At 43.6% G+C, this 21,594-nt stretch overlaps 1 protein-coding gene across 3 annotated transcripts in view; it reads right to left on the bottom strand.

The window, feature by feature from the left end:
- The window catches only part of PRKCQ (protein kinase C theta), a 152,168-nt gene that overhangs the window by 103,910 nt on the left and 26,664 nt on the right, over positions 1–21,594 (bottom strand). Inside the window, exons 1-2 of one of the 3 annotated variants that reach the window (XM_007167435.3) lie at positions 1,866–2,032; positions 1,564–1,690 (exon numbers count right to left, since the gene is read on the bottom strand). The exons of 1 other annotated variant lie outside the window; for it this stretch is intronic. In XM_007167435.3, coding sequence (XP_007167497.1) covers positions 1,564–1,681 — 118 coding nt within the window. In that variant the 5' untranslated portion in view covers positions 1,682–1,690; positions 1,866–2,032. Of the gene's footprint in view, positions 1–1,563; positions 1,691–1,865; positions 2,033–21,594 lie in introns of those variants that run through there. One more of the 3 variants, XM_057544212.1, reaches the window with a different exon arrangement.

The raw sequence follows: 21,594 nt of genomic DNA, 5'->3' as shown, positions 1-21,594 counted from the left end.
GCAGAAGTCTTATAAGGGAGAGAAAAGCCAACACACCAGGATTTGGAACCCCAGGGTTCTGAGCTGGAAACATCTAGCTGGAGGTTCTCAACTGCAAAATCAGGTTCCTCTTGCACCTGTGAATGTCACCTCCTTAAAGGACTATTTTTTCAGGACTTCTGTCTCTCTCCATCTGTCTTTCCGGCCCCAATCCTTCTCTCTCCCCACTACCCTGCTTTAATGTCTTCACTTCACATGACTTACTACATGATATTTTTGTTTCTTGCCTATCTTCCTCTGCTAGGAAAGAAGCTCTAGAGGAAAGGCACGTATTCTGACCCAGTATATAGTAGTTGCTCCATAAATACTTTCTCTGTAAATGAACTATAATGGCTCCTATTGTTACTGGGACTCTGCATTGGTGGCAATCAGACATCCCTACAAAGTCTCTGTGAAAACCAGAATGTGTGTAGGAAGGCAGTGAAGCTGGAAAAATCATGGGATGTAAACTTCCTCCTGCCCGTTTTTTTTTTTTTTTTTTTTTTTAAGAAAGTCCATGAAAGGGCTTCCCTGGTGGCGCAGTGGTTGAGAATCTGCCTGCTGGTGCAGGGGACACGGGTTCGAGCCCTGGTCTGGGAGGATCCCACATGCCACGGAGCAACTAGGCCCGTGAGCCACAGCTGCTGAGCCTGCGCGTCTAGAGCCTGTGCTCCACAGCAAGAGAGGCCACGATAGTGAGAGGCCCGCGCACCGCGATGAAGAGTGGCCCCCGCTGGCCACAGCTAGAGAAAGCCCTCGTACAGAAACGAAGACCCAACACAGCCAAAATAAATAAATAAATAATTTAAATAAAAAAAAAAAAAAGTCCATGAGAATCTTAAAATACAGAGGCAGGGATCAGGGAGGGTGGGAATAGTTGAAGTGATCATGGAGAGATTCCAGACAGATTATTTTAATGGAATGATTTAAACCCACAAAGGAATCCAGGAAGACTGTCACACTTTCCCCCTCACCATGAACTTCTCATAAATATTTAAATTTGACAGAACATGACTATTCTTTCACTCAACCAGGGTTTTAGTAAACACAAAAGTAAGTTTTCTGTAATTTGGACTCTAAGCGTTAATCGTATATTCTTTGTACTATTCATCTGAGCTTGGCCAAGAAGCAGTAAACCATCTTTGGAGTTAATTCTAAGATTATGCAGACTTTATCTATAATCACTGACAACAACCAGACTTAACACCACCATGTTCTACTTCAGCTCATTAAAGTAGATTTTTTCCCCCGTTAACCCTTCACATAATGTCCTCAACTCATTTCTCCTTTCCTTTGTTTATGTGGAAAATGGGACCACGAAATATCGTAGAACATGAGGCAGGAGACCAGGTCTAGTTCAGAGGCTGTTACTAAGCCCATATGCCTTTGAGAAAGCACTTGGCTTCCCTGGGCATCAGTTTCCTGAGCTGGAAAATTAGGTTGCGCCAGATGACCTGGAAGATCCTGGAAGACCTTGCTTCCCAGTTCATAGTAGGGTCTTCCTCCCCCTCCCCCACCCCACCTACACCACCCACTCAAGCTTACCTGATTCAACATACTCTTTGACAAGCACAGCACAGTAAGGGTTAACGGCCTCTCCCTGGCACGGCTGGCAGGGGCCACAGTCAAAGTTGGACAAACCAATTCGAAGAAATGGTGACATGGTCGCTCCCTGAAAAGCGACAAAAGACAAATGCTGTTTGGGGGCTGTAAAATATATTATTGTGGGTGTCCCATCCCCACTTCACCAGTGCTTTATCGCTGACAGCCAGAGCCTCAAATGGCTCAACTATCCATTCAAACAAATGTTTTACTTCCCCTTCTGCACAGTACATTATTGGGCTCACCCCAAACCACAGGCTGACTAGCCAAAGAAAGTGGCGTTCTGGACTTCACCGTGGTTGAACCTTGTCAGTTAGACCTAAGTTCCACTCTTAATCGAATGGAGTTTTACTTAATAGTTGCAGAGAGAAGCAGAGGCTTTCCAACATTTTATTTCTTCTATCAATATTATTCAAGAAGGTACCCAGGAAACAACACACAGGAATAAGAAAATGAGTTTACAAACAGTGAGTCTATTTTAGTCACATCAGTTGAACATGACACCACGAAATTCTTACATGGGCTATTTATGTGTGTGATGGAATTGGCTCTGGATATTTATTCAGCAGCTGATCTCTGTTTACTTTAGACACACATACACACATATACATATGGATATATATAAATTAAGCTTTTGAATATTACGAACCACTTAAAAACCCTAAATCACTGACCACCGTAAAATACCACGTCATTGTGGAAGGATCAACAAAGTACTTCGTAAAAGCCAAAGAACTAATAATTACACTTTCCTGGAGATATCGGTGAAAATCATCGTAGTGTTGGCTACAAATTCCAGGATTCCAGTCTGATTCTTCATCTGTTGTTCCTTCCTTGTCTTTGTTTCGTCCATTTACTTCAACCCTTTTTTAAACCTACTTTTCCATGAGGTTCCATTAATCTGAAACTATTATCTGGTATTTAGTGATAAAGTTACGTCTTTGCTTCCTCTTTCTCTTGAACCGATTTTGCCTCACGAATTTTCCCAAACATTCTTAAGCAAGCCAAAGATATCAAGAAGAAAGCATTAGCCATCTTTTCACCTTTCTGTGAAGGAAGAAAACTACTCAGAGTAACAGGATACCAGATGTGAGAATCAATGACACAACTGGAAATCTTGGGCCCGTAACCCTGAATCCAACAGAGCCATAAAAGATTGCCAGTCCTCTGGAATGCCGGCAGCCTGGGTATTTTTTGAACAAACAGAGAGACAAATTAGGGGCTCTTGATCACTGCTGTTAATTTCATGGAGGTTAAGAGAGTCCCAATTTCCTGCAGTTCAGCAGGTTTAACTAAAGGAGATGGTTATGGAATCACCATGATTTGTCAGGAGTTCTTACCCTTGGAAACACATTCTGTATATGTCTCTCTGCTGAATTAGCAGCTAGATGACTTCCAGATTTGTCCTTAGGGGGCCCCCTTCACCCTCTGAGCTTAGAACTCTTGGGCAGAAGCCTGGCTAAGAGCTGAGAATTCTCCAGGGAAAACTTCTTTGAGACCCCCCCATTCCTGGACCACGTAGATCTTTCAGACAAATCTATATTCCTCCACTAATCAGGAACAATCACCAAGAACTAGCATCATTTATGCGAGTATTTACCATGTGTGGACTTTTTGAAGATTTCCTTAACACAAGTGAAGGTAAGTAATTAATTCTGACTTGAGCCTCGAGGGATCACTGACTCATAAAGTCCGAGTTACAACCACTCTGACCTTTACTGATGGATGTGTCACTCTGCTATTTCCAGGCTGGGTTCAGAATTAGACAGCAGCAGCTCAACATGCACCTGGGGAAATCTGTCTGGGGAACAGACCGAACGGTCTAGTGTCCCCAGTGGTTCTATCACAGTAAGGAATAGAGTTACTGCAAAACCCCCTCCCCCAACAGGGCTGGCTCAGACATCAACTGACTTCCTATCCACAGCCATCCTGATTCCCTCCCCAGTTTGCCAGACTCGCCTGCCCTATCCCGTCACCCAATAGCATTTTGATGATTTGCCCAATGCATGCATCTGTCTGGTAGCCAAGCCACTGTCTCTCTTTCTAAAGGTCTAGTCACAGTGACGGGATCTGACATTTTGACATTTAGAAAGCAGAACTGGCATTTGTGTGCTTAACCTCACACGTTGTTCAATAAAGCCTCAAGCTCAGGGGGTGCCTTCTAAAGGCAAAAGGTAGCATTTTACTGCTGAGCTGCCCAGAATCTTTTCCCCTTCTGTAACAGTAATAGGCAATCATCATGAAATGAAGAAAATACACAAAAATGGTAAAACACTCCTCGTAGTTCCACCGATAGAAGCAAATCGCAGTTACTATTTTGATGGATTTTCTCTAGTCTATTTTAATTAATGGGTTTTGTGGTTTTGTTTTATATGCTGTGCTCATACTGTGTGTAAGAGATTGTATCTGACTTTTAATTTAACATTTTACCAAAAAAAAAATTATCCAAGCTACTATGTCATCTCTGTAAGCATCCTTTTAATTCTTGCATGATAGCCCACTGAGGGACAGCTCCATTATCTGCTTTACTAAAGTCTTATAGTTCCACATTTAGATTGTGTCTAGTTTTTCCATAATAGAAATAATGCTGTGATAAGCTCCTTTTACATTTTTTTCTAATTTAGGAAGATTGCATCAAACTAGATCACCAGAGAATTCCAATATTACTAGATCAAACAATATTACTATTTGTAAGGTCATACACACTTAAAGAAAATAACAAAATGGGAAGGCAAAGACTTAAGGAAAATATCTACAGTAAATGCAACAGAAAATAAGTGAGCATCATTCTTACATAATAAGCATACACAAATGTGTAGGAAAAAAACCCCCCAAAACCACTACCCATGACCCAACTAAATACATGGCAATGACACAAACTATACAAAATACAAAAAACATACTTGTAACTAGTTTGTAGGAAAATATTCAGCCTTGTGATCAATTTAAGATATGCAAAACAAAGCAGGATACTATATGATTACATTTATATGACATTCTTGAAAAGACAAAACTATATGGAGAAAAAAATCAGTGGTTACCAGTGGTTTGGGTAGGGCACAGGGTATGATTATAAAAGGGTGACATGGGCAGGTTTTGGGGGAAGATCTAACTGTTCTATAGCCTGATTGCGGTGGTAGTTACCAAAATCTAGACTTAAATTCGCAGAATGATACACCCAAAACAAAGGTCAATTTTGCCATATGATAATTTAAAAACCAAAATAAAGAAATACGCCATCGGCATTTCAAGGCATAGATTATAAATTCAGAGGTTATATAAAGAATATACATTAGGAAACTGAGAATTCATATAATAAAATATTAAACTAAAATCTGAAGTAATCCAGCATAGTTTCAATTTACTAAAGGGAAATGGCTAGAGCCTTAAGAAAACATCTTTTACTCTGTAGTATTTAAGCTCTCCTAAAAGTTTGCATTTTGGTGCAAATAGCTGAGAAAAAAATAACATTGGAACTTGATAATGCATTTTCTTTGAGGATCCATTAATATTCAATTTAAAGTATAATAAAATATTTAAAATAAAACACAATAATATTATTTTACCTGTGCAATTAGCAAATAGTTTAGAAATGCTCTTACCTAACAATGGCAAGGACAACATGAATCATACAATTCCATACAATGCTGTTGTGAGCGTAAATTTGTTGAACACTCATATGTGTATGTATCAATATATGTATGTGTATATATGCAAATCTCAAGAGCCAAGAAGATGTGTAACAGGCACATGAGGATGAAATTAACATAATAGATTTTTGTGGGCTGGTTTTTCGTGCGCAGAGCTGATGGTAAAGGAGAAGGGGTGCTAAAATAGAAAGGAAAATTACTTGTGTACAGAAATACATGCCCTGGAATCGCATCTATCAGGATTGTCTTCCCCCAGTCTCTCTGTGGAGTGTAAATTTCATAATCTCTTTATTGCCAATCACAGTGGTCTTGCCCTCCACAACAAACAGTGTGTGCAGTAAGACTGGCCAGCTCAGGCTGTTCTGGCAACACACAGGTCCCTCTACGGACCGCTCGTCTGAGGAATAAAAGCACACATCCAGTCTCTCCTGGACAGCTCCCGGGGACCCCCCAACCTGCCAGGTGTGAAAGGAACTCACTGTCTTGCCTTTGGAATCTTCCTCTTCTTCTGTTTTACCAGCTCAGTGACTGGTACCATGACTCCCAGCCTAGCACCCTGCTTAGACATCACCCTTCCTCTCATCCACCGCAACCAACCTGCCCTTCTCCTTCCCCTCTCCTCTCCTCCTTCCCTGGGGTCTTGGCTGGATTCTGCATCATCCCTCGTGGGACCCATCATAGCAGCTTACCTGTCTCTCTCCCCAGTCCTGTCACCTCTCACTCCCAGTCCCAAAGGATCTTCCCTAGGATCATGCAGAACTACTGCCATGTCTCCAACTTGTCATGCTGTTTCGGAGCTCCAGGATCTTAGCAATACTGCTGCCTCTCCCTGGACCGCCGTCCTATCTCACTCCATCCTCCACCTGCCCCACCCCCGCTTCCTCATCTTCCAAGCTCCTCTCAGTCTGTACCTCCTCTGTGAAGCTCTTCTTCCCTCATCTCCATCAGCCTCCCTCGATGCATCTTGGTGGAATTTACTCAGCGCCCCCCCAGGCCCCCATGACTCCCCGGGTACCCTGCGAGACAGCACCTGTCATATTTGTTCGCCTCACCTTTGCTATTTCAAAAGTCTGAGTGGGGTAGATCCTGTATCTCCCATTCTCTGTCTTTGTCTTCAGCTCTTAGCCCCCAAATTTGGGGGACGTAGTAGGGCCCCACCAGGATTTCTCCTACATAATCCTTGAAGAGGGTGGGATCTACTCATATCCCCAGAAGACGGGTGGGACTCAACCTATAGAAGTCCCTCTGGTTTCATCTGCAGTATGTCTAGCAAAAACCCTCCAGAGTGAGTGCATGCAGGTGCCTTACTTACCGGACTCCAGCTGTGATGAGGGGTCTCCTCTATTACCACGTTCCTCTGGGGAATGTGGGGCTGGGGAGGAGACCAAATGCTCACACAGCCATACTTCCCTATAACACTTTATTCGATGTATTAGTACCTGTTGGTCTTCCCAAACAAGACTTCGGGCTCTGAGAGCAGAGACCATGTCTTAATCATCTACGTACCTCCAGGGTTAATCCCTCTGTCTGATATTGAGCTGATGCTCAATGCCTTTCTGCTAAGGAACTTAATTTTCAAAAGCAACATTTTACATCATCTTTTAATCTTCACGCATTTCTTTTACCTGCAAGGGTATTCTATGGTCCGATTAGGTGGCAGACAGTTACAGAGGAAATCAATACAAAGGAAACATCCAGGCATTGTTACAGGCAGAGAATCGATGATGCCATCATGAGCTCAACTGCAGGAATTATTTAACCTCTCTGCTTTCTCATTTGGAAAATGGTGATAATACTATTACTTGTCTCAAAGGGCTATGAGGATGAAATAGGAAAACACATGGAGGTGCTCAGAACAGGGCTGGCACATAGTAAACTCTCAAAGTAATGTTAGTTATTATTATTATTATTGCAACTGATATACTTTCTAGTGTACTTTATGGTCATTATTAGTATGTACCAAAAAAGGGTAGGAAGAGAATGGAAATAGTCTTTTAGGTGCATATCTGGGCTGAATTATGTGACCTTCCTCTGTGCTCTGCCACCGAGCTCCCATAAAACCCTCCACGTATCTCTCCTATAGCACTTATTTTCCCCTAATGGAGTCATCACGATGCTGGCACTCATCACAATGAACTATCAGTGTGTCCATCCAATCTTCTGCGCTTCTGCCATCCCAACTGCGAAATGCCATCCTAATGTGTACTTTAAATTTGTGGAGGATCTTTACCCTTACAGCTCAATGTTTTCACCTTTAAGTGTGATCTCATTTCTCTTTGGCAGGTAGTGACAATGCAGGGAGATGGTCAAGTAGGGGGACATAGTAGGGCCCCACCAGGATTTCTCCTACATAATCACTGCTCAGTGGCATGCTTGAGGTCATATGCCATTAAGTACTGAATGGAGAATTCTGGTCTCTTGCCTCCCTGGTGCTGACTGACCAACTTATCTAGACTGACTCACCTGCCACAATTCAAAGCCACCAAATACTTTCATGGTGACCTGAAGGATTGCCACCACCTAACAAAAGCAGATGGGGGAAAATTCCATAGAAACAGAAAGCAAGAGAAGTTCTCTATACTCTCATCAGCTAAAACATATCACGTCTTCTCTTCCCCTGCAGCAAGTGAACTAAGAGTGAGCATACTTCTTTATTTAAAAAAAAATCTGGATGGCATTTTTATCGCTATAATTTAGCTGGAGGTGTCTTAGGGACACAGGGGGAGTCTCAAAGAAAATATAGAAAACACAAATGAATCAATAGTAAGCTTGGGGATGAGGGAAAAAAAACATTCAATGGGTTCCAAACGCATCCGCTCAGCCAAAATTTGGTAAATCAAACATCAGGCAAATTTTGGCAAATTAAGTTTATAGCTTTCACATTTAAGAGATGGAAAGGTTTCTTAGGTAAAAGTGGCAGCTGAATAAAATGACTTACTGCTGTAGAAAAAAAGCTATAATAAAAAAATTAATTTGCCTTGCAATGTGCACGGAAGAAAGACTGTAACTAGCTGGGAAGTGTTTTATCCCCTTGCTAAGATGTCTACAAAGCAGTACAATAAAAAGAGTCAGACTAAATATTAGCCTCTCACCCCTAAATATGGTCTCAAAAGTGAATTAAAATAATAAGTATGAAATGAAGATAATATTTTAAAATAACCCTGACCATATATGCTACATGACAAAAGGAAAGAGGCCTAACCTTCGACTAGTAAGGAAGGGGGATTTGTGACAGCGCTAGTAATGCCCTCCTACCTGCGAACATCAACAAGACTCGCCCCAACCCCAGTTATGGACTGAATTGTGTCCCCAGCAATTCATATGTTCAGGCCGGAAGCCCCCATGGGACTGTATTTGGAGGTGGAGCCTTTAGGGAGGTAATTACGGTTAAATGAGGTCATAAGGGTGGGGCCCTGATCCATTAGGACAGTGTCCTTATAAGAAGAGGAAGAGACACCAGCGCTCTCTTTCTTTCTTTGCCACATGAAGACACAGTGGGAAGATGCCATCAACACACCTGGAAGAGGGCTTTCGTCAGAAACCAGCCTTGAAGGCACCTTGATCTCAGCCTTCCAGCCTCCAGAACAGAGAGAAAACAAACTTCTGCCATTTAAGCCCCTCAGTCTGTGGTATTCTCTTCTGGCAGCCTGAGCAGACTAATAAAACATATCCCTTCTCCCACCAAAAAAAAAAAAAAAAAAAAAAGTGTAGAAATAAAACAAATATTGAATATTGAAATATAGGAAAGAAAGAACCTGGGATGGCATTATTAATATTCTGACACTAATTTTAATGTGTGATATGAATAGACAGTCCCACGAAAACACAGCTCTGATCACGTTATACAAATACTCAACTGTGCACATTCTTGCTGAATTAAATCATGACTCAATCTGTTATTTAAAAGCCTCCATGTGTTGGCATCAACGTACCGACCGCACACCACACACCACACAACTCAGCCTGTTTTCTGAATACACCCCGACAATCCATCTCGATGGTTCTGTTTACACCTTCCTTCTGCTTGGATGCTCTACCAGCTCCACGCATACACAGTTGCCATCCCTCAATCTTTCTCATCTTTCAAGGACCTCACTTCTGTACTACCTCATCCAGAAATCCTTTCCTGCTCCCCATGAGAAGAGGAGCGATTTATCTGACGGATGAGTTTTAGAAGAATAAACTACGCTTGCCCAGTCCAGCCCCCTCCTCTCTTTTGGGGGGATCTACCGACTTTCAGAGACCATGTTTCTCCACTCCCCTCTGCCATGCCATACGCGGGGCGGGGCTAATCTGCCAGTCCTGGGAGACCAGCCTTTGTCCAGTACTGCCTATGACACTATGAACAACGACCAACGGATTTGCTTGGACACTTTGGCCATATCCACCAATCCAGCCTTTATCACTAGTCAAGTTGACTTTTTTCTTCTCCATCTCCCTGACTCCTGATCTTTCTGTCCATTTGTTCCAAGCACATGCGTAGCCTAGATGGTTATTTATTAGGTCTCCTGCAGTTCACAAAACTTTGCAAAAAGCTTTCCGTAGCTTGTGTTATTCAACCTTCTCACCAAGCCCATGAGATAGGTATAATTAGCTCCATTCTACAGATAAGAAAGCTGAGGCCTAAGTGAGTAAGCAGCTTGCTGAAGGTCACACAGCTAGTAAGCAATAGAACCTGGATTCCAGCCTTGGTTGTTAAGTGCCTCCACTCAAACTAGTCAATGATTCCTTGTTAGAAAACAGCTTTTTAAGTTTAGGCCAGGGAGGAGGTGAAAGCATGGAGAGTTCTCCATAGATTGTTTCCATCTGTTCAACCAGTTCCTAATTAGCAAGGACCCATGACAGCTGTCAGACAGGCTTTCCCAGCAGCCTCTGTACTGCCGACTTGCTCAGTTACCTTGGGTACCAATTTGACGTTTCCTTCTGTCAGAACCTGTGGTTTAATGATCTTTCTACTCCATGGCTATAATTTGAAGAGTTAAAGAGTGGGTAATATAAACGGAGTTGAAGTTTCTTGGAAGAGCTTAAGCTCTCTTTCAGAAGTGAGGTCAAAGCTGCTGACCTGGGTGATTTTCCCAGGGGGTCATAAGTGTGTACTGTCTACCTCTGCGCCTTCTCCATTCATGCCTTTACTGGTGGCTGGCTGGTATCAGTTAGGATTCCTGGGGCCAAAGTCTAGAGCAGACAATGCTCACTGCTTTGTACGAAGTCGGTCTCCTCGGCACTACTTTCTACCCAGGGTAGGGTAACCACTTACCGAGTCCAAAGATGCTGCCTGGTACAGGAAGCAAATTTAATGATGGGTCTGTTCACTGTGTCAAATTTTACTCTTAAAAGACACTCTTCACCACACAAAAAAAGGTGACTATGTGAAATGACGGATATGTTAATTAGCTTGATTGTGGTGATTATTTCAGTGTATACGTTTATCAAGTCATCCGATCGTACACCTTAAATATATATCCAACTTTTAATTGTCAATTATATCTCAATAAAGTTGGGGGGAAAGAGACAATTTTCTCAGTGACTCTACCGTCTTATTAACTCAGTAGCTCTAATGAGACACAGGATACTTTGGAATCTTCCTAATGCATCAGAGAAAGAGTTCTGCCTGTCAGGTGCTCAGGTAGGAAAAACACCCCACCTGAATGGATGTGGGGCGTCCAATCAGAGGCAGGGCCCAGTGTGCCCCGGTCAAAGGACATCTTGACTGAGACGGTCAAGTTGAAGTCCCTGGCCACACGGTCCCTTTTCCCTGGCTGGCATGGCAGTATACCATGAGGAAGGAGAGGACACAGGCAGGCGCTCACAGGCGTGTCAACGAGACGGCCGCGGTACAAACGCCAGCTTTCTCTAACTGCATAGTCATAGACAAGTGACCTAATCTCTGTGCGACTATGTTCCTATTTCTGCAACATGGGGAAAATAACAGACCCACTTCATAGAGTTGTCGGGAGGATTGAATGAATTAACCATTAAATGAAATGCTTACAACAGTGTATGGTGGAAAAGGTAGCTATAACGTCACATAGGACTTTTCCAAAGTAACCTCGGAAATTCTCCCTGATGAAATTAACTACCGATGATGAAAACTGACTCAGTGGATGATCTGACATGGCCTAGAACTCACCTAAACTGCTGGCTAAGGAAATGAAGTGACATGTACATTTGTTTTTTTGCCATTGCTCGCTAAGTATTTGCTAAACCTGCCTCCTAGGTATAAAGCCTGGTGCTGGATGCAAAAATGTGACAGGGTCCCTGTTCTAAATAAGCCTTGGGACCTCAGAATGAAGCAGACCCCTGCCTAGAGGGGAACAGAGAAGAGGTTCTGACAGCCCGGACTCCACTTTCTCGCTGTTCATCCTGCGAGTGAAATGACGTGGCCCGTCAGTGTGGACTCAACATTGAGACAGAGAAAACAAGAATTGCAAAGCGGGCTGTCACTTGTGGGTACGGCGGGAGTGAAACACCCCTGTCCCCCGAGTGGTGTTCAAACACCACACCCCACTCCCTCCCGAGGGCGTGTGACACTTTTCAAAGAAAATACAGTATTTGGTAGTATCGCCATAGCAAGTGGAAATAGCAATGTTCAGTCCAAAGATGAACTAAGAGTTTTGTGAAGAATAACACACACACAGCCCTGCGTGTGCCAGCACGACAGGCACTGCTGTCGAAGTTACTGCTGGAGATAAAGGGAAAGGGAGACCAGGGGCGGAGACCAGGAGGAGGAGGAGGAGGCCGAGCGGGGCTCAGACGCTCCAGGATGGATGTGTGCGCGCAGGTCTAGGTGAACCACCCACGTCTCTCGTTGCCCATGAATGTCCCCACCTTAGAAATGAGTGATTTGTAAAAGCCTGTTTGCGATCAGAGCTTAGAATCCATGGAAACTGAAATTAGATACTATTTAGGTACCCAGACAAGCCCAGGAACAACCCATTCATCTGTTAATCCAGAATGAAATCAAGAGGATGAAACTAAGCATCTTTTCGTCACTGTTCCAGCTTAGGATGTCCTCCCCTGGTTTTTCTTCCTGTGACCTTTCAGGTTTATTGTGGGTTTAGTAGCCCATCTGGGGTCTAATTTCTCAATTTAAAGACCACAGATTACTCTGAATCTCAGGAAACACTGGTTGAACGGGTGAGGCGAGAACATGTATATTCTCGGCCACAACTGCAGTGGACACCCATCACCGGCGAGATGGGAACCCCCGAGCCCAACGGTACTCAAAGTGTCGTCCTGGGGGACCACCAGCATCGCACCAGCACCGCTTTAGACATGCAAACCCGCCAGCCCCACCCGGACCCGCTGAATTAGAAATCATGGAAGCAGGTGTCTGCAATCTGGGTTCCAACAGGCCCTCCACTGACTCGCTGCACATCTAAGTTCTAGAAGCAGTGCCCTGGAATAAAGGCCTCAAGACCAGGTTGTGTATTTCTCATCTTCATTTGCCTGGCATCTAGCACAGTGCCTGGCACTGAGGTGGTTCTAAATCACTGGTTCTCAACCAGGGCAACCTTGCCTCTAGAGGGCATTTGTCAATGTCTGGAGACATTGTTGGTTGTCACAAATGGGTGGAGAGGGTGGGACCAGCATTGGGTAGACAGAGGCCAGAGATACTGCAAACAACCTACAATGCACAGGACAGCTGCCCACAACGAACACATCAATGGTGCTGAGGCTGAGAAGCTCTGTTCTACATAAATACATTAAATGTGGTGATGCCAAGAGAATTCCCCCCTATTCATTCCTCCCTGTCTCTCATCATTTCCCCATGCTTAGTGAATTCTAGCGCCGCAACAAGAAGGGAATTCGGAGACTTGGGGGAACGCGTTTCTCTTTTCCATACTGCTTTCTCATTTGGCCGCCACGATTAGCACAGTAACTGACATGTAGTATGTTCACTGCAGGTGTCTTTTGAATACATACACAGATACATCGGCTATGAATGAATCAATCTGTGAACAAATCAGTTGATCTGTTCATTTTTCTTTTTGAGAGCTGAAAGTGCCTTTAGTGATCAAACTGTCTGCTGTCTCTTGTAACAGCTGAGGAAACTGAGGGTCAGAGAAATTAAAGCAAGTGATCAAATCTACCTAATTGGTGGAAGAAATGTTACTAGGACTCAGGTCTCCTAGGTCCTTATTTATTCATCTTTCCACTGTGCTCTTCTTTGATTGTAGATATCCCTCAGTGAGGAATATGATTTGAACAAATGACTAGATTTTCTCCTACACAAAATATTAGTACTGCCTGTACCACCCGATGCCAGACGCTCGGCCCGATCGGACTTAATATTTGTGACGTGTCCTAATTTTGCTCATTTTGGACAGTGCAGCATCCTCACACGCAGTAGCGAGCATTCAGTGAGTGAGTGCAACTAGCTAACTGCTGATTATTCATATTCCAAGGGGGGCTCTTCTGTATTCATCACACACACATAAAATATGAAGACATTAAAAATTTTGTTTCTTTGAAGAAAAAGAATGGTAAAAAGAAAAAGAAGTACTTGATTATGCAGCAGACCTATTGAAAATGCCAAGCTTTGGGCTTCCCTGGTGGCGCAGTGGTTAAGAATCCGCCTGCCGATGCGGGGGACAAGGGTTCAAGCCCTGGTCCGGGAAGTTCCCACGCGCGGCGGAGCAGTGAAGTCCGTGCGCCACAACTACCGAGCCTGCGCTCTAGAGCCCGCGAGCCACAACTACGGATGCCCGGGTGCCTAGAGCCCGTGCTCCGCAACAAGAGAAGCCACCGCAATGAGAAGCCCGCACACCACAATGAAGAGTAGTCCCCGCTCGCCGCAACTGGAGAAAGCCCGCCTGCAGCAGTGAAGACCCAACGCAGCCAAAAATAAATAAATAAAATAAATAAATAAATGAAAATGCCAAGCTTTGACTTTACTTGGTGAATTTTCAGTGAGCTAACAAGATTATTTTGTGATCAGAGCTATTGTGTGAAATGTGCTTCAGCCTATTCTTACAACAATCTCTTAAGAGGACAGCGCAGTATTTCATAAATACACTTTCACTGTTCTGCAGAGTAGAAGGTAGGTGGACTGAGTAAGTATCTTCATTTTGACAAAGAATCCACTACAGATTAGTGGCAAATAACTAATAGGCATAGAGCACTGACAGTATACACACAGCTTTTCAAAGATGAGGTTAAGAAAGAGGTTGCTAGTCTTAAAAGATACCGGAAATTGTTTTTTTTTTTAATTGGTCCTTCATCACAGTTTTTTTTTTTTGGGGGGGGGGTAAATTTATTTATTTATTTATTTATTTACTTTATTTTTGGCTGCGTTGCTGCGCAGGGGCTTTCTCTAGTTGCAGCGAGCGGGGGCTACTCTTCATTGCGGTGTGCGGGCTTCTCATTGCGGTGGCTTCTCTTGTTGCAGAGCACGGGCTCTAGGCGCATGGGCTTCAGTAGTTGTGGCCCGCGGGCTCTAGAGCACAGGCTCAGTAGTTGTGGCGCACGGGCTTAGTTGCTCCGCAGCATGTGGGATCTTCCCGGACCAGGACTCGAACCCATGTCCCCTGCATCGGCAGGCGGATTCTTAACCACTGCGCCACCAGGGAAGTCCCCTTCATCACAGTTTGAGAAGCATTGTTCTCTGGTGCCTACTTGTAACACAATATTTGAGAAATGCAATCTCTTCTAGTTTTCTATTTAGCTTTTTATACTCTCCCCTTGGAGGTAAGCTCTGCGATTTCAGGAGTAATGTCTAGTTTTTGTTTTTTTAATAGACTTCATTTTTTTAAACAGCAGTCTTAGAGTCACAGCAAAATTCAGCAGACGGGACAGAGGTTTCCCATATACTTGCTGTCCCACCCGTGCACAACATCCCCCGTCATCAACAGCCCCAACGAGATGGTACATTTGTTACCTACACTGACACGTCACCATCACCCAGAGTCTACACGAGGGTTCACGAGGGTCTACAGAGTTTACACGAGGGTTCACTCTTGGTGCTGTCATTCTACGAGTTTGGACAAATACATAATGACATGTATCCACCACTCTTGTATCAGACTCAATATAGTTTCACTGCTTTAAAAATCCTGTGCTCCACCTATTCATCCTTCCCCCGCCCCAGCCCTAATAGATATGAAAATAAAGATGCAATAACGGAAATAGTGTGGTGCTGGCAGCAGCAGAGTTGGATAGATCACCAGAACAAAATCAAATGTTTTGAAACAGGTCCAAATACTTATGAAAGCTTATGTACAACGATGACAGCAAAGTCCGGGGAAAAGGAAAGATTGTTTAATAAATGGACTGTGCCCATCGGCTAAAACTTACATTAAAGCTGACATCAAAATACCATTCAGATAGATTGATGATATTAACATAGAAATAAAAACCTCTAAACTACTAAAGGTACTAGATATATAGATTAATGATGATATCCTTTTGGAATTGGGAAAGATTTCTCAAATATACCATAGACAAGCTCCATAAAGGAACACATTTCTATCCTATTTTACTAAAAACTTACATGTGTTAAACATTATCAAAGTATAAGACAAATGACAAACTAGGAGACATGATTGTAAAGTATATGGCAAAATATTTGACAAATATGTGAAAAGCTCTTAAATATCAATAAGAAGGTCAAGCCTAATAAATAATATTTGCCCAATTAAAAAATAGGCAAAGGCTAAGAGCACACCTTTTACAAAATGAATATTATAAAGGGAAAAAAAACCATGAAAAAAGTTCAATTTCACTAGAACGCAAAGAAATGTAAATTAGCCAGTTCCATAATCCCTTTTCTGCAATTCCAAAATCCAAAAGCTCTGAAAATAGAAAAAAAAAATGGTTCTGTAGTGCAAACTAATTTTGTAGCAAAATCTGATGTGGGCTATTTATGGTCTATTTAATCCCACTGAACATAACTGTTAATACCTTATCCCCCAATGCATAGCTTACTAGGAATATTTTGTACTACACAGTGTATAACTTTATTACCTTTATAAAATATGAATTATAAAATAGATTTGGCTGTAATAGTTTGGATAAGGGACCTATACAGTCTTTATGGAAGAAAATATGGATTAAATGACTTTAAAATAATAAGGCAAGTATATAAAGGTATATAAACAAGAATGCCCACTGCAGCACTGGTTAATAATAGCAAAATTGGAAACAGCCTCAATGTCCCAAAATAAGGTATTATTTAAATATATTATGACATATAACTACAGTGGAATATTTTATAACCAGTAGATTATTATTCACTCAATTTACAGGATACAGTTAAGTTAAAAAGAGATACTAACCATAGTGTATATAATAGGCCCTCATTTAAAAAGATAAATTTACATGCATAATTTTTTTAAAATTTATTTTTGGCTGTGCTGGGTCTTCGTTTCTGTGCGAGGGTTTTTATCTAGTTGCAGCAAGCGGGGCCCACTCTTCATTGTGGTGCGCGGGCCTCTTACTATCGTGGCCTCTCTTGTTGCGGAGCACACGCTCCAGATGCGCAGGCTCAGTAGTTGTGGCTCACGGGCCTAGTTGCTCCGCGGCATGTGGGATCTTCCCAACCAGGGCTCGAACCCGTGTCCCCTGCATTGGCAGGCAGATTCTCAACCACTGCGCCACCAGGGAAGCCCCTACATGCATAAATTTTAATGGGAAAAACTTTGGATCAAAAGTGCTATCTCTGGGTGGACTGGATTTTAGGTAATTCTATTTTATTTAAAAAAATTTTTTTGATTATTAATTTCTATTTTTTATTTATTTTTGGCTGCATTGGGTCTTCGTTGCTGCATGCGGGCTTCCTCTAGTTGCAGTGGGCAGGAGCTACTCTTTTTGCAGTGTGCGGGCTTCTCATTGCGGTGGCTTCTCTTGTTGCAGAGCATGGGCTCTAAGTACGCGGGCTTCAGTAGTTGTGGCACATGGGCTTCAGTAGTTGTGGCTCGCAGGCTCTAGAGCACAGGCTCAGTAGTTGTGGCGCACAGGTTTAGTTGCTCCGCGGCATGTGGGATCTTCCCAGACCAGGGCTTGCACACATGTCCCCTGCGTTGGCAGGCAGATTCTTAACCACTGCACCACCAGGGAAGCCCTTAGGTGATTTTAAATGGTTATTTTTTCAGAGGTTTACAATACTAATTTTTTAAAAAAATGATCCTATATAACAAAAAGGAGAAAACGCTTTTCCTATATCAATTCATTTTTCACACCTAACAGTTTTGTGCAGTAGGATGGACAGTTCCCATTATAGTGAAAGGAGAAATGGATGCCTGCAGCAGCGGGGGCTTTTCTCAAGGCTATAGAACTTGTAAGTGACACAGCCTAAGTCTCCTGATTCCAAATCTAGGCCCTTTCCACTGCAAGGCCACTGGGTGCCAGGCCCCAGGGTACCACCTAGCACGCATTCAGCTGCCTAAGCTTTGATAACATTTGGTAATTTAACAAGTCACTCTTAATATCAATTCCTGAGAGTTCAGTATGTGGAAAGTACTGGGGGGGGGCGGTTCTTAGACATCGAAGCCACAGTTCTTGATTTCAAGAATCCTCCAATCCTTATCATAGGAGATTCCGATTTAGGAAACAGCAGCGGTCCACAACTTCACTAATAGGTAGTTTAGATCAGAGCATATTTTTTTTTCCATAGAAATATTATTACCCATGATGTTGAATCGACAAATGCACATTTTGGGAAGAACTAAATGGTACTATGAAACCACCTACAATGGATTTATAATAGATTTACTAGGCACTGCTTCCCAAAGTCCCATTTGGGACACACCCTGGGACGGAGGAGTCAGAGATTCCTCTTCCTATGGAGTTGTGGGATCAGATCAGGTCCTCCCCCAGCTCCAAGTCACGCGAGGGGCTTCCATGGCCAAGGGTAGTGGGAAGTAAGGGCCTGGGGGAAAGGGCTCTGGGGAGGGAGGCAGGAGTGGGGGAGATACGCCCACCGGTGATGCTGAGCACGGAGAGTAGAGGTGAAGCAGGAAAAGGTGACAGAGGGCAGCAGAGACTGGGGCGGGCGGGGCGGTGGAGACACAGGTGTGGCTGGAGAGTGATGCCAGGGAAGGTGAAGCAGGAGGACAGGAGGATGGGGAGAAGAGGAAGCGTGCAACTGGTGGTCTCCAACAGAGGGCATCTGAAGGTCGGGGCAGCCTCTGACAGACACCTCACCACTGGCACAATTTCCTGAGGGTGGATGTGGCCAATGGCCGGCGAGCCCAGCTGATGAGTAACCTCCAGGTTGGGCCCACCTGCCTCCTGCCACCGGCTAGAACCTGGAGGTGGTGGCACTGAATCACCTTGACGATGCCCTGGACCACCTGAGCCTGGATGTGCAGGCAGAAGAGGACTGGAGGCCTGTGACCGCAGCCGAACACATAGACTAACGGGTACCACACTTCACAAGACTAGTAAGGAACAAATAAGAATATAACTGATGAGGTTTCCTGAATGATAGAAGGATTGTCCTGATAACAAAATAGAATTTTTTTATTCTACTCTAAAAAGTCCTCCTCCTCCTTCCCTCCCCCTTCTTCCGGCCCCTGACCCTGCCCCCCAGAGTGACCAGCCAATTCTCCCTGTCCTGTTCACAGGAAAAAAGAAAAATAAGGATGTGACAATGGTAATAACCAAATGGGGCATCCGGTGTCAATGTCCTCTCATCCCGCATCTGACAGCACAAAACAAACCCGAACCATCTTCTGAACACAGATATTTTCCTGAGGTTTAAAAATTTGAAATTCAAATTTGTCCAGGTAAAAGCTCTGGGAGAGAAAGAGGAAGGAAACGTGTAGTGTCCCTAAGTCCCTCTGTCATGCTCTTGGGCTGCAAGAAGGAAAAGGCTGAACTCAGGCACCAACTTGCCCTCCTTGAAACAAAACCTACAGTATCTTGGAAAAATACGCCCGTCCCTAATTCTCAACATCTCCCAAGCTGACCACTCCGAGGGGAGTGAGCCCTGGTCAGGCTGCTGCTGGAACAAGCTCGTGATGCCTAAGAGACAGAGAAAGGCAGGGGCTGAAGTTCCTGGGTGTGGACCAGTGGACATGGGAGAATAGGACCAAGTGCTCTCCCTGGATCTTCACTGTGGACATTTGTGATTGGCTGGACGGAAGTGGGAGATTCCCTTTCTTACTTCTGTTCGTTTTTAAAAGTAACATCTCATCTTGTTCTAAAAAGAATGGAAAGCAATAAGCTATTTTGTTAGTCTGTGCCTCAGTTTACCTCTTAGGGAAATCAATGAGAAGAAGGAATAGCAAAATCTGACATTAATTAGAAGTCCTTTTTACATACGTTTCCTCCATTTTCATGACATGGTCTTGTGAGATATCCAAGGTGATACTCTCATCCATATTTTACAGGTAGGGAAACAGGCTCAGAGAGGTGAGGACATGCATCCAAGGTTGCACAGCTAATGGTGGTGGAGCGGGGACCGGACTCCAGTGCCACAGATACCAACTTGTGGGTTCTCTGCTGTAACATTCTCTTCCTTTCTGGGGTCTGGAGTCTGTTCTGAAAGCACACAGAGCACTTTGATCTCCTGTGTGGCAAGTTCTGTCCTGTAAGTAATTATTTTTAATTATGTCTGACTGGGTGAATTATACTGACATCTTTGTCAAGAACACTTTGGGTTCCCACTGAGTTCCTTGCAGCTGTTCTTTACTGCAGAGATGGGATGATTAAAAGGTACTATTCATCCCATGCTTCCCTAGGGCTCTCAAAAGACACTTGTACCCCAGTTGATCCCAACAATGAAGCTACACTTCTTGTCTTTGCAAACTCGGGTCAGGGAGGGCTGGAGGAACACTGCCTTTTTCTGGTTCCTCATCCACAGTGCCACCCTTCCCCACATTTCCTCCTCTGGGACTGCTGCAGTTCAGGGCTTCCTCCCTGGTGATGGCACAGGAATAAAAGCCAAGTGATGGAACAGGACATCTGGTCTCCAGGCAAAGAGGAAAGAAGAAGAGGAGGGGGGGGGGTTTCTTCCCTGCACCATCTCTCACACATCATCTCCAAGAGCAAAGAGAATGGAACCATGGCTCCCACCAGGATCTACCTTCAGTTCCTGCCTGAAACGCCCTTCATCTTGCTCACCTGCTTAGACTCTGAAGCAACAGTTGCTTCTCTAGGGTGTAGGTCCACTGTGCTATGCTCTGGCGTCCAACCTCTGGGGCTGCCATGACTGGGGATGGTTGACTTTGGGGCAGCAGGAGATGGATATGCACATCTAGCCCAACCTGTCTCCACTGATTCCAGGTATTTCCTTGCTGGGCTTTCGGTAAATTAAGGAAGCCAGGCTGGTTCTGATAGGAGGTAGAAGGCATTCTAACAGGAATGACCTCTTAGCAGAGAGAAAAGAAACATCTTATAAAAGCTGCTCCACTGGGAAACGTTAAAGTTCTGGGTTTCCAGTCTACAGTTGGCAGGACTGGCTTTGAAGGGAACATGGAATGGCTCTACAGAACCAAGGCTCCCCTCACTGGTTCCTTCTGCTTTCAGAAAATCTAGGCAGCACTAAAGCAGCTAGGAATTTCCTTGCTTAGCAGTAATGTCATGGTGATGTCACCGAGATGACACAGGTCCGGCATTACAGTTCTCTCCCCACAACTCTGGAGAGGCTAAGTTGGAGTCAGACTAAACCTCCTAGTTGAGGTTCTAGGCTGCCAACTTTTAACTCTATTTCCAAATGACTTGAAAAGGAAGTACTTTTAGATTATTTTTAGTAATTGAAAGTGACGTGGCTAAGTATCAAGTTATGGTTCTCTGGGACTGGGGAAGAAATATTAGTGAATTTAATCATGAGAGCCCCAGTCTCCTTTCTGTTGATCCAAATTATTTTGTCTTGCTATAACTTCAGGGCTCATCGGTGAATGAAAGTAACATGTTAGAACTCAGAGGAAGTTGAGTTTTCTAAATTTACATATATTGACCCTTTGTCAATTTGGCCTGACTTCTAAACCTTCACTAAGGTCATTTATTTCTACAAATAAATGATGACTAGGATAGAAGACTTCTATGACCCGCCACTAAAGACGCCTCTTTCTTGAATTCGAAATGAATTGTTGTTCCCTAGGTGTTTTTCATATTTTTAACAGGAGTGTTATGAGACGTCCTATTAAATAATCTTATTGACATAAAAATGCTCTCTCACTTTTCTAGTATTTCACCCGTCTGGTAACTCCATAAAAATGGAATTAGGTGAGTTTGGCACGAAGCTTAGTAAGTTTATGCTAAATCCTTCTGATTAACCTCCCTTTTTTTTTTTTTTTTTTTTTAACAACTAAACAGAAAATGTCCTGCTCTATTACAAGCCTATTTCTCTCTTTTAAATGAAGATCAGAAATTGCTAGTT

The sequence above is a fragment of the Balaenoptera acutorostrata genome, chromosome 3 (genome assembly GCF_949987535.1).
Source record: "Balaenoptera acutorostrata chromosome 3, mBalAcu1.1, whole genome shotgun sequence".
NCBI classification, from domain to species: Eukaryota; Metazoa; Chordata; class Mammalia; order Artiodactyla; family Balaenopteridae; genus Balaenoptera; species Balaenoptera acutorostrata.
Note: the sequence above shows the minus strand (reverse complement) of the source record. Positions and strands in the feature narration are given on the sequence as shown.